The sequence below is a fragment of the Populus trichocarpa genome, chromosome 19, assembly GCF_000002775.5.
Source record: "Populus trichocarpa isolate Nisqually-1 chromosome 19, P.trichocarpa_v4.1, whole genome shotgun sequence".
Taxonomy (NCBI): Eukaryota; Viridiplantae; Streptophyta; class Magnoliopsida; order Malpighiales; family Salicaceae; genus Populus; species Populus trichocarpa.
Genome location: NC_037303.2, coordinates 14,332,816 through 14,345,144, shown reverse-complemented (window position 1 = coordinate 14,345,144; position 12,329 = coordinate 14,332,816). Strand labels below are relative to the sequence as shown.

Genomic DNA, 12,329 nt, shown 5'->3' with positions numbered 1-12,329 from the left:
TTTATTTAAAAATATATTAAAATATTTTTTTATTTTTAATATTAATACATTAAAACTTTCTAAAAATATTAATTTAATATGTTTTTAAATCAGATACACCGAAACAAAATTCCAAACATAAGCTAAACACACTCCAAGTGGACCTGCGAGATCAAGTTTAATGATTGTGACAACTAACAATCCATTATTATTATTATTATAGTAAAAATAGAAAATATAACTAAAGTACAAAACCCCCCCCAAAAAAATAACTACTCAAATTTTCCATCTTTTAAGCAGAGAGTGAAATGAAAGTTTAGTCTTTGCAAAATGCCTTTTTGGCAAACAAGCACTGGCACTGGCACTGGCAATGGCAATGCCACTTCTTCTTCAACTAACACCACCACTTCTTCTTCTTCAACATCTTCAAGTTCCATGAGCAGTAATAACAGTAATGGCAACAATGGTTGTCAGCAGAACCAAAGTAACCAGCTTGGAGAGACAAGATCAAGTCTTTATTATTCAACAAATGCAATGTCTTTTGTTACCAAGTCTTTGTTGCCTACTAGAAGAAGACTCAGGCTCGATCCTCCTAACAAGCTCTTCTTCCCTTGTAAGTACTAAGGTTCGGGTTCTTTTTGTTGTCTGTATTCTTTTGGTTTTTGTTCTGTATGCACAACTTGGACTCTTTTTTACTTTTTTTTCTTTAGTTTGTGTGATCTGGGTTTCTTTGTTTTTATTTCAAGCAAAGATATTCTGACTTGTCGATGTTATAGATTACACAGCTTAGATTGTCGTCTGCATGTTTTACTTGATATGAACTGTGATTAATAGATTCATTTGTTGTTTGTGATGATCTGAGGAGGGGGGGTTAATTTATTGAAGGGAAATGAACTTTTTGAGGATGATAATGTCTAGTCCTTGTGAAAACAGATTGATTGTTCTTTAGTGGTCAAAATCAAACAAGTTTAAGAAACCTGATTGGGTTTGCTCATTGTTTATCAAAAAGCTAATCATCCAACTTTTCTTGATTAATGTACTTGGAGCTGAGAAATCTTTTATTATTATTATTATTATTGGCTTTCACATTTGAAGCTATCATTATACAGATGGACTAGTTTTTCTTGATTGATCTTGCTATTTCTGGGGTTACTTTATGTGTGTTTCCATTACTGTAAATTTTGCAATGAACTGGATTTGTGTTTGCTTGGTACTTAATTTGTTTCAATCTTATTGTACTGAAGATGAACCAGGAAAACAGGTTAGGAGTGCCATTGGCATAAAAAACACTAGCAAGTCTCATGTAGCTTTCAAGGTATGACTAATCTGTCAACTTTTTTTTTTTACCAATGCTTTTTATGTTTATCATTTTTTTGGGAATTATTGGTGATATGATGGCTGTTGTAGTTCCAAACAACTGCACCAAAGAGCTGTTACATGCGTCCTCCCGGGGCTATACTTGCACCTGGTGAAAGTCTTATTGCAACTGGTAATCAATACTCCTCCACCACCTATCTTGTTCATTGTGCCCAATTAAATGATCAGGGACCATGTGCGCTGTATACATTTTGATTTTAGGGAATTATCATTCTGAATCATTACTTGCCAACAGTATTCAAGTTTGTGGAGCCTCCAGAGAACAATGAGAGACTACTGGATCAGAAGAGCAGGGTAAAGTTCAAGATCATGAGCTTGAAAGTGAAAGGAGAAATGGAATATGTTCCTGAGATGGTATATTGTCTGCACCTTTCATCTGATTTTTATTATTGATTCTACATTAAGCTCCTGTCAACATGATTTGATGAACATCTTCCTTTGTTTTGTTGATAAAACTATTGGTTTTCAACATGGTCATAAGCATCATTACTAAGGGTGATAGATTAGTTGTAAGAATTTCTTAAAAGAGAACTCTGGCAAAAAAACAGCATTGTAAGTAGAAAATAAGAAGTGGATGCATCAGTCGTTCAATATGTACTTTTGATAGGCTAGCCTTCTTTGTTCCGACTTCCAACTCTGTGATTTGTGAATCTTCAACACTAGTTGAAATGCTTGTCAATAAATGAATTTCAGGATTTCTTGACTGCATTTTCATTTTGCTTCAGTTTTCCTTCATCTGAATCATCTATCAGAATTGTGAGCTCTCTCTATGATTGGCATACGCTAGTTTTATGAAACATGTAGGACTGAAGATCTAATTTTGTTGTCTCAATGTGTAAGCTTATTTTTGGTCTGTATGCCAGGAAGAATGCTTCTGATGTTGTGTTCTATTACAAAACAATGGCATTGATCTACACAAATGCTGAACAAGCTATGTTTATACATTTTTATGCAGTTTGATGAGCAGAAGGATCAAGTAGCAGTTGAGCAAATTTTACGAGTTGTTTTTCTTGATCCAGAATGCCCTAGCCCTGTAAGTAAAACAGATACATCTCTAATATGTTCTCTGCCTGAATTTGAAAGGAAAATATAAAGACCGAAAACAGGCCTTCTGAATCTTCGAGGAAATTCTGTTTTGTTTCCTTCAAGGCACTGGAAAAGCTTAAAAGACAACTGGCTGAGGCTGAAGCTGAGCTCGAAGCACGCAAGAAGCCTCCAGAAGATGCAGGCCCCCGAGTTGTTGGCGAAGGACTTGTTATAGATGAGTGGGTGAGGTCTTGAACATTTGGTGTGCCATTTATTTCTCCTTTATAACATTGTGGCCTATAAATTTTCCTGACTTCGCTTCTCTGATATGCATTTCAGAAAGAGCGGAGGGAAAGATACCTGGCACGCCAGCAGGTTGAAGTTGATTCTGTGTGAAGATCCTGTTTCCTTGCAAGCACTTGTTTTTTCTTGAGCTGAGGTTTCCTTTATTTTAAGCTTCTGTATCTATCTCTCAACCAAAACAAGATTATATCTTCTCAGTATCCGTCACTTACCCTACTTGTTTACTTTTTGTTTCTTAGGATATTTGAGCTTTATAATCATTTTTATAATCATTAGTACACGTGTAAATTATTTATAATGCTGTCACGTAAAGCATCATAACATTGCATTATTATTTGGATGGTCCATGGAAGTGACAATGGATACATGCTCAACTTTGCTGCTGCTGTTGTTTTGCACATGAAAGCAACCTTTGAGCAGCTGTCCTTTATTAGTATTATTTATTGGATTGACAGCCTGATAGAGGCAAATTTGGCAGCTTAGTTGGAGATTTTGCCTGAGAAAGGGAGATATATACCCTTTTCTTTTGCTGATAAGGTAATGAACTAGTGGAATTTAGATTGAGATCTGGATTTGGTTCTTGCTTTGTGTTTTGTCCACTGCAATTAAATTATCCTGCTAATGACAGTGATCAAGAACCTGGAATGTGTTGTGCTTTGGACACTTCCTGGAAAAAAGAAGTCACTTTTATCGTGCTAATCCTCCTCATGCCTTGCATCTTTGTGTTTTTGATTGCCCTTAAATACTTTAATAACATCCAAGATGCCCTCTTCTAGCACGAACTAATAAATTAAAGAAGAAATTACATGAAACATAGTTTGATAAGCAAAATCGTGTTGAGAATAAAGGGGAAGATCTTATCTTCTAAAGAACTTGAAATGGGGAAAGATCTTGTTTAGATAGATTGATAGCTATGGCCACCCAAACGTAGATGTCAATATAAAGCTTTAGCACTATCGAGGGAGAAATGATTATGAATGAATGAATTATTAATATTATTATTATTATCATAAAAAATCTAAATGGTTTTTGATTCATGTAAATATTTCCTTTTTATATTTATTTATTTGATTAAATGAATGTTTTAATTTTTTTTATTCATAATGAAATTTTTCTTAAAAGCTAAAAAACGCGTTGCCAATGCTCAAATTCTTTTAGGGACTTATAAAATATCATATTATAAGTAGTTTGTAGCTTATAAAATATCAGTTATGGGGTTCCAAGACAATGGAGTATTTAGGGACCCTCCATGGGAACGGGATTGCGTTTCTCTCCCAAGTGGGTTGCAAAGTTAAGTGGAACTTTAATCTAAAAAGTTGAAATCAATTCTCCTTGTCCCCGTAAATTGCCATCTAAAGGGCAGTCATAATCTCTATCCTTGAATTTATATAAACTCGTGATTAAAGTTGCTAGGTGGACCTTTAAATTATTGAAATATCACAATGTAGATTCATAAATTTCAATGGGTTGGTTGAAAAAGTATGTTTTTATTTTAAAATTTCTATATTTAAACCTTTAAATTATTAACAGAAACTAATTGATATTCTTCTTCGTCTTATAAAGTTTTGTTTATTAAAATTTCTATATTTTTTGTAATTGTTTTTTTATTCTTTAATATTTAAGTTAAAACTTCATAATTTGTTTATGTTTACTTTATATAAAGCTATCTTAATTTCATGATGCGAGAAAAAGATTTGACGGGTTGATTCGGGGTTTTTTTTAATTGATTATTTTTTTCTATTTCTTCATAACATTAAATTAATTTAGAATTGAGTTTCATAATTTGTTTTAATTAGCATTTTACTAATTTATCCAAGTCTCATAATCTAGATTTGATAAGTTAATCCGGGTGGACTCGAGTTTTTTTGTCTGTTTTTAATTGATTTTTTTTTAATTTCACTCCTTCAACATTGAGTTAATTGAGAATCAAGTTTCAATATGTTTTTTTGATTTAATTTTTATAAAGTTATCATGATCTAATAATTCATATAATAACTTTTACATATTAACTTAGATTGATTTAATATATTATCTTCTCTATATTTTTTTTAAGACTTCATCTTGATTTTTTTTTTATATAAAATTATATATTTTTTAATTATTTATATTGCTTTTAAACTTGACAAATCAATATGTCACATTGGTTTTGATAATGATTTCCTCCCACCATGCAGTTAGGACATGGTTAGCCCACAAACTTTGACTATGCTTATTATCTCCTCTATGATAGAGACCACACCATTGATTTCTTTTCCATATCTCCTCTATGATTCCTTCTTGTCTCTGCTTGCTGTTGCTCTTGTGCGATACCTTCTTCCTCTACTAATAACAAAAAAAAAAAAAAAAATTACTTCCCCTTTAGCTGCTTCTATGCAAGACATATTTGGACGGTACCAAAGTTATCTTCCTTTCTTTTTCATTACTATTTGTTGAAAATATATAATGAAACTCATGAAGCAATGTCAATAGAAATGCCTACAGGAAAAGGAAAATGATTTTTAATTTCGGTAATATATTTATTAAATTTGATTCAGTTGACGGAATAATCTAATAATTTAATAATTAACAGTTGATCATATTAAATCCAATCAAGTCAATTTTAATGATTTTTTTTAAAATATCCAAATTAAAATCATTTTCATTATAAAAACTTAATCCAACAAGCTTGTAACCCGAATAATTTTAATAACTATAATGTATGATAATTGTAAAAAAAAAGGCACTCAACAAAGATCCATACTAAAAAAAACTCCAGTTAGTTCTCAATTTGCCAATCATTTTCAATTGGATCCTTTGAACTAATTTTTTTTTAATAGATTTCATAGTATTAAACATTCTTTAATTGAATCCTTCCATCATGCCTAGCAATTAATTTGAAAAAAAAATATTTTTTTAAAAATCCAAATTCCATTAATCATCCACTGAGAAATCTATTCACATGATGTCCCCTTATAAACACCACGATGTTCAATCAAATGGCATCGCTTTGGAAGCTTCCCTAGCATCCCTCCATGCTAACACCATCTTTTACCATCACTACAAGTCTCCAACAACTACAATAATTCATCATCCAGCACGTGACATCCCTGCCTACCCATTCAGACAAAGAGCCATGTCCGATTCTCGTCACAGCACGTGTCCCCTCATCACGTGGTCTAGCAAGTCAAGAAAAAGACAAAATTATCTTAACTTCCTGCGGGACCCCACTTGATAAGAGTGTTGAGCTGGTATTGGCCAGATAAAGATGAACCGTGGGTTTTAGATAAGGTCGACACCTGTTGCTCCCTTTACCTGTTACAAAATTACACTTTATCGTCATTTCTTCTCGTGATAATTCCACGCTTCAGTGAATCATTTTCTATCATTTTATCGAACCCTTCCACTTTATTAAAAAAAAATAAAAAATAAAAGCAACAATATATTAATTCTCAAATATAATACATTCATTTCCTTTCCTTATCATAAATTAAAAAAATATAAAAAATCAACATTAAATTTAAAATTATAAACACATTTATCCAACATTAATTTTTTTTTCACAAAGTTTATTATAAACAATATTTTTTCCATGGGGAGTTTTTCTTAGATCTTGATAGGTATTCTTGCAAGAAAAAACATTATAGTTTTATACTATTTGAGCTTTTATTTAAACTACACTCATAATATCAAATATTTTATTAAGAAATTATATATAATGGTGTAGTTATTATCGTAAAAAATAATTATACTCATTCAAAATAAAATCTCATTAAAATATATAGAAAAAACACAAAAGTTTTTAGACATTTGAAAATTTCAAGGACATCAATACATAATTTCTCGTGATAAAAACTTCACTTCTGTACAAAACATCAAACCTCGATCCTCAGGCCCACCACTAAATGATTCCTTTCCCAAACCACTTTATCAAAGAAAACCACTTCCTGTTTTACAAAAACCACAAGCACTTTTCTCTCTATAAAGCCACACACCCAGCCCTCCCTCCAAGCACTCAAGCAAACTTAAAATTCCTCCCACCGTAATTTTTTCTGCCGATACATTGGAAAGGCCTGGAAAATGAGTTATTTGAACAGAGTTTGGGTGGCAGCTACCGTGGCTGCAGTTAGGCACCCTGATCAAGGGTGGAAATCCAACTTAAAATCACTGCAACAAGGTAAGATAAGGGTGTTCTCCCGAGGAGATGCCACGGAGATCCGGCCACTTGCTGGTTCAGTTGAATCGGATTGTGGTGGAGTTTTTGGGAGTTGTGGATTAGAAGGAGGAGTGAGGCAAAATGATGATTCTCTTCGACGAGTTATGTACTTAAATTGCTGGGGTCAGGGGTGAGGAGATAGCAAGGAGACTCATGTTTAAGAGAGAGGATGATTGACTCGGTGGTGAGAGCGAGTTTTGACTCGGTGAGTTGTGAAGTATTTTAAGAGGAGATTGAATTGACTGGGCGAGTTGGAGTGTAATTGTGAAATTTTATCCAGGATGACAGAGATAGATTAATGTGACTTTGTTAAGAAAAAAATTGTACAGAGCAAGATTTTGTGTTTTTAATGAATATATATTTTATTTACTCTATTTTAATTTTAATTAATATAATGGATAAAATATATTACTATGAGATATTTTGTATCTCAAAAAGACATCTCGCAGTAATTATGTTTTGATTAACATTCTTTAATAGAAAAATAATCTAATGATTCAATTCTATCTTGAAAATATTCTCTTAAACTTAATAAATAAGCAACTACCTGGTCTAACAAATTTAAATTTAAATTTAGCCACTTAATTATAACAAATTAAATTTAGCCACTTAAATCAAAATAAATTTAATGATGAAAATAAAATTCAGGTGTTTGAAACATATAAACATATACAATTAATTGGAAATAAGAATAATATTTTTGTATAATTTATAATTTGAAACAGAAACTAATTGCTAAAAAATTGTTGACTATAATTATAATATTTTCTGATTGCTGCTGCAACTGATTATTATTGAACAATTCTAATAGAATCTGGCTTGTCTTTTGATTAGTCCTTCATATTTACTGAGCATCTAATTTGATCCTTGTCAACAAATTTCTTGGAATTCAGTCCAATTACACATGATGAATTAAGAAAATATTTATTTTAAGTGTAAGCAAGATTTCTTTTAATTATGTGTGGTGCCTTCTCCTTCAGTACTGTGCATTTATTTATTTTATTTTATCTTTTCTCCTTTGACTCTTCAGCTGGGAACTGTCTGTATTATTGTGGCAACATGGAGGCAAGGTTCCTGCTCATGTGGACACTGAGTATCATTGGCCGAAGACTGGAGCATGCTGTGTGTTACAGACTTGCAGCTGATACTTCCTTTCTGGGTTCTTTTTGCTGCTGTGATATGAACTGATATGTCAAGGAAGAGTAGCTCCATTTTCTTCCAATTTTAACTAATCATTTTGCTTGAAAGGGAATAAAATTCACTGTGTATTTCTTTCTTACAACCATCTGCTGTTCTGTTGCTTGCATACTGAGATTCTTAGCAGTGTTGAGAGGATCATCAGATCCATATGCTGATTTATCAACCCTTAATTATATGAAAATATTTTTTACCATCAAATTGAAAAAAAAAACCAACTTGGAGGATATAATTATGATTTTTTACCTCCTCGATCTTGCTAACAAAATGATTAATGAGATTATTAGTCATACGGGTAATTATGATTTTCTTGCCTTCTCCCCCTCACTTCCAAAGTATCATCGGCTATGGGAGGGCGGCCCAATTTCGTAGTAGTAATCATCGGCCATTTCCTATTCAAATCAAAGTTATTAAATCTTGTTTGATCCTGATTATGATTATATAATATAACATGATTATGTGGATTAATTAGATTTGATCTGAATTAATTAAAATAAATTAATTTTTATTTTTTTAATAAAAATTCAAATTTATATCATTTTGAATTTTTTTTTAAAATTAAACTAGATTTTAATCGGGATCAAATTAATTCTCATCTAATTTTTTATACATAGTCTAAATTAAATAACATATCAATAAAAAATAATATATTAGATTATTAGATTGATTGATGAGGTTTAGAAAATATTTAAAAGTGTAATAGTAGTTACTTTTCAAAATATTTTTTTTAAAAAATATATTAAAAAAATATTTTTAAATTTTTAAAATTTAATTTTAACATCAATATATCAAAATAATTTAAAAACATTAAAAAAAATAAAGAATTTTTTTTAAAATTTTAACAAAATTTACTCCCAAACAACCCTTAACACTATTCAAATATGCTCTTTCTTACTCATCAAACAGGAAACAAACAACGCATCAAGTTCCCATCCCGCACAAAATTTTCCTTTTTTTTTTTTTTTTTTTTGACAAATAACCCTTTAAATCAAAATGGGAGCGTCTAATATAAGCCGTTTATGGAACTGTCAGTATTCCACCATGAGGCTCCAACGTATACTTTTTCTCCAACGGTCAAAAAATCTTTAAAACAACACAAAACCCCCCCAAAAATCCCTCATTAAACTCAAATAATCCTCACCTTTTCTCTCTCTCTCTCTCTCAAAAATTCACAGATTCCTTTGAAAAAGGTCAAATCTTGATTTGTAAAAAGAACAAAGAAAACCCCCCATTTTGATAGTGCAACAAGAAAGATGAGTAGTCTTCTTCAATACCCAGATGGGGTTGATGCCCCAGAAGTTCAAATATGGAACAATGCAGCGTTTGATAATGGAGAATCAGAGGATTCTTTGAATCTTAAGTCTTCTTGGTGGACTCAAAGTCTTGAATCCAATGGAAGTAAAGAGAATCTTAGCCCAGTTTGTGAAAAATCATCTCCTGTTTTTGTCAATTCTTCAAACCCCACCAAGCCACTTCAATCAAATACCAATCTAGTTAACTCACTCGGGAGTAGTTCTTTGAAGATTGGGGTTTCTAAGATGGTGGCAAAGAATGAAGAGATCAAGAATCGTGATGAGAAAAAGATTGATATGGAGATTGAAGAGATTGAGAGAGAGATTAAGCGTTTGTCTTCAAGACTCGAAGCACTTAGGCTTGAAAAGGTAGAGAGGAATATATCAAAGACTATTGAGAAGAGAGGGAGAATTGTGGCTGCAAAATTTATGGATCAGAAACAGAGTGTCAAGATTGAGGAACCGTTGATCCCAAGTTCTAAATCGAAGATTAATAGAAGAGGAGTCAGTTTAGGGCCAAGTGAGATTTTATCCGGATCCAAATCAAGGTTATTCTGTGGGAAACAAGACATGAACACTCCTGTTTCGATTCAGAATCGGCGGAAATCTTGTTTTTGGAAGCTTGAAGAGATTGATGAATTAAAGGCAACTAAAGAGAGAGGAAAAAGCTTGAGTGTTAGTCCAAGATCGCGAAAAAATGTGTCCAAGATTCAATTTCCTAAACAGGCTGTTACTACTGTGGGGTCTAGAAGATCAGTGAAGAAAGAAGATGGGATTATTGCTTCAATTCAGCCGAAGAATCTATTCAAAGATGGAGAAAAATCTGTTACTAATAAGAAACCCTTGAAGCCCGGGCGGGTGGTGGCTAGTAGGTATAGTCAGATTGGAACAAATCAGTCTAATGGGAATCTAAGTGCTAGCGAGGCTCGAAAGAGGTCTTTGCCGGATAATGAGAAGGAAGATGCCAATAAGAGGAGGGCTTCGCGAGGAAATGGGGCGTGTCAGAGAATGGACAGTGGTAGAGTGAAGAAGAAGTGGGAGATTCCAATTGAAGTAGTGGTGTATAAGGGTGATGATGAAGGCGAATCTCCGCCGACAGTTTCTACAGTGGCTGATGTGTTGCCAAAGATTAGGACTGTCAGGTGTGTTGCTGAGACTCCAAGGGATTCAGGGGCTGCGAAAAGAGTGGCTGATTTGGTTGGGAAGAAACCATTCTTTTGCATCGAGGAGGCTGAAGCAGGGGACTCTGTTTGTCAGGCTCTGAGTTTTGCAGGAGAGGATGGCGAGGAATAAAGGGAAGTTTTTCTTTTTTTTGGCCACTTTTGAATTGGTCTATTAGTAAATTTTTTTCAGGTCTGTTGTTGATAAGCCATAACTCTTGTTATGACGGGGTAAGAATGTTTTTGGTTTGGTCTAAATGGGGTTGGAACTTTGTAAGTTTGTAGTCTAATTTCATCGCCATTTCTGATAATATGCAATAATATGATAAGCTTGTCTCTTGCTTTCTGTAATGGTTCAATCTTCATGGCATGGCAATGTGCAATGATTAATTTGTACTTTCATTTAATGATATCATATCCTTCACTCAAGTATATATTTGCAAGCAAAACCAGTACTTTTCTGCTATTCAATTTCCTTCATAATTTTAAAACAATTTGTTATCGAATGTTTTAGTTTGATTCTCTAAATAGTATTTTATGAATAGTACATGTATAGTGAAATATTGTTTTAGTTTACTGTTTGTGTTAAATTATTGACCCTCGGGTCAAGTTTTTCTTGAATATAAAAAAAATATTTAAATATTACTAACATATTTTTTAGAGGAAAAAAAATTTAAACTGTATGGATATTGACTTGATATAACCTGGTTGGTTTTAAAGGTCCAAAAGTAACCCAGACGACCAATAAAAATATAATTTGACAAAAATAATTTTAAGATAACATCTTTTTTTTTAAATTAAGATAACAACATAATAAATTAATTTGAGTCAACTTGGATTAACATGTCAAATCTGTGACTTGAGTTATGAGATTATGATAACTTCATAGAAAACAAATAAAAACAAATTATAAAGCCATTAAACACTATTTTCAAGTAATGACTGATTAACCTAATAGAAAGCAAATAAAATAAATCATGAAGCTTAATTCTCAATTACACCAATATTAAATGATAAAATTAAAAAAAAGGTAAATAAAGAAGAATAAAACCCTAATCAATTAGGTTAATCCGCTAAACTCGTGATCCGTGTCTTAAAAAAAAATAACCCAATAAAAAAATATAATATTAAAAGAATAAAATTAAAAAAAAAACAAAATATTAATTAAAAAATATATATAAAAAAAACAAAAACAAATGTATTTTTTAAAGCCACACCAAAACATGCGGGGAAAGTAATATTATTAGAGTACTTTTCCCACAAATGTGTTTGATTAACTTTCCTCACATGTTGGATTAACTTTTTCAAGTCCGAAATACATTGATATAATGAGATTCTTTGATATATACTTTGCTTATAAAAGAGGGAAAAAATACTTACAATTTAGTACTTTCCCCACATGTTTTAGATTATAGTTAGTGTTAAAGTATTAATATTCTTTGCTTATAAAAAAAGGGAAAAATTACTCACAATTTTGTTTTAAAGTTGTGATAAATATTTACAGTGAATTATTAATTTAGTTTATATGAGTGTATATGTGTGTACGCTTGCACATATATATGTGTTTTTAATTCACTTTATAAGTCTGATAAATATTGATATAGTGAGATATTTTGATATATATTTGATGTATTCAAATATCAATCTATATTTTGATATATATATATATATATATATATATATATTCTTATTACATTTATATAATTTATATAATCTTAGCATGAAAGTATTCAAGATTAAAATATCTGATTAATAAATCAATCAATAAAATATTGATTAATCCAACATATACTACAAACAAAT

The 12,329-nt window shown here is 31.5% G+C and overlaps 2 protein-coding genes across 2 annotated transcripts; both read left to right on the top strand.

The window, feature by feature from the left end:
* Positions 1 to 253: 253 nt before the first annotated feature.
* On the top strand, positions 254 to 2,960 carry LOC7458858 (vesicle-associated protein 4-2). The gene is made up of 7 exons (XM_002325651.4): positions 254 to 592; positions 1,224 to 1,294; positions 1,387 to 1,468; positions 1,592 to 1,710; positions 2,312 to 2,389; positions 2,506 to 2,625; positions 2,722 to 2,960. Exons 1-7 carry the CDS (start codon positions 310 to 312, stop codon positions 2,776 to 2,778), a joined length of 810 nt encoding a protein of 269 aa, XP_002325687.3. The 5' UTR covers positions 254 to 309; the 3' UTR covers positions 2,779 to 2,960.
* Positions 2,961 to 9,327: 6,367 nt separating this feature from the next.
* Positions 9,328 to 10,659, top strand: LOC7458860 (uncharacterized). The gene has a single exon (XM_002325653.3). It carries the CDS (start codon positions 9,328 to 9,330, stop codon positions 10,657 to 10,659), a length of 1,332 nt encoding a protein of 443 aa, XP_002325689.2.
* Positions 10,660 to 12,329: the final 1,670 nt, after the last annotated feature.

Bases quoted from the DNA above. Each gene is read 5' to 3' on its own strand.
- LOC7458858 (XM_002325651.4), top strand. From the start codon at position 310: ATGCCTTTTTGGCAAACAAGCACTGGCACTGGCACTGGCAATGGCAAT. The intron at 1,295-1,386 runs GTATGACTAATC...TGGCTGTTGTAG, and splicing joins AGTCTCATGTAGCTTTCAAG to TTCCAAACAACTGCACCAAA. The intron at 2,390-2,505 runs GTAAGTAAAACA...GTTTCCTTCAAG, and splicing joins ATCCAGAATGCCCTAGCCCT to GCACTGGAAAAGCTTAAAAG.
- LOC7458860 (XM_002325653.3), top strand. From the start codon at position 9,328: ATGAGTAGTCTTCTTCAATACCCAGATGGGGTTGATGCCCCAGAAGTT.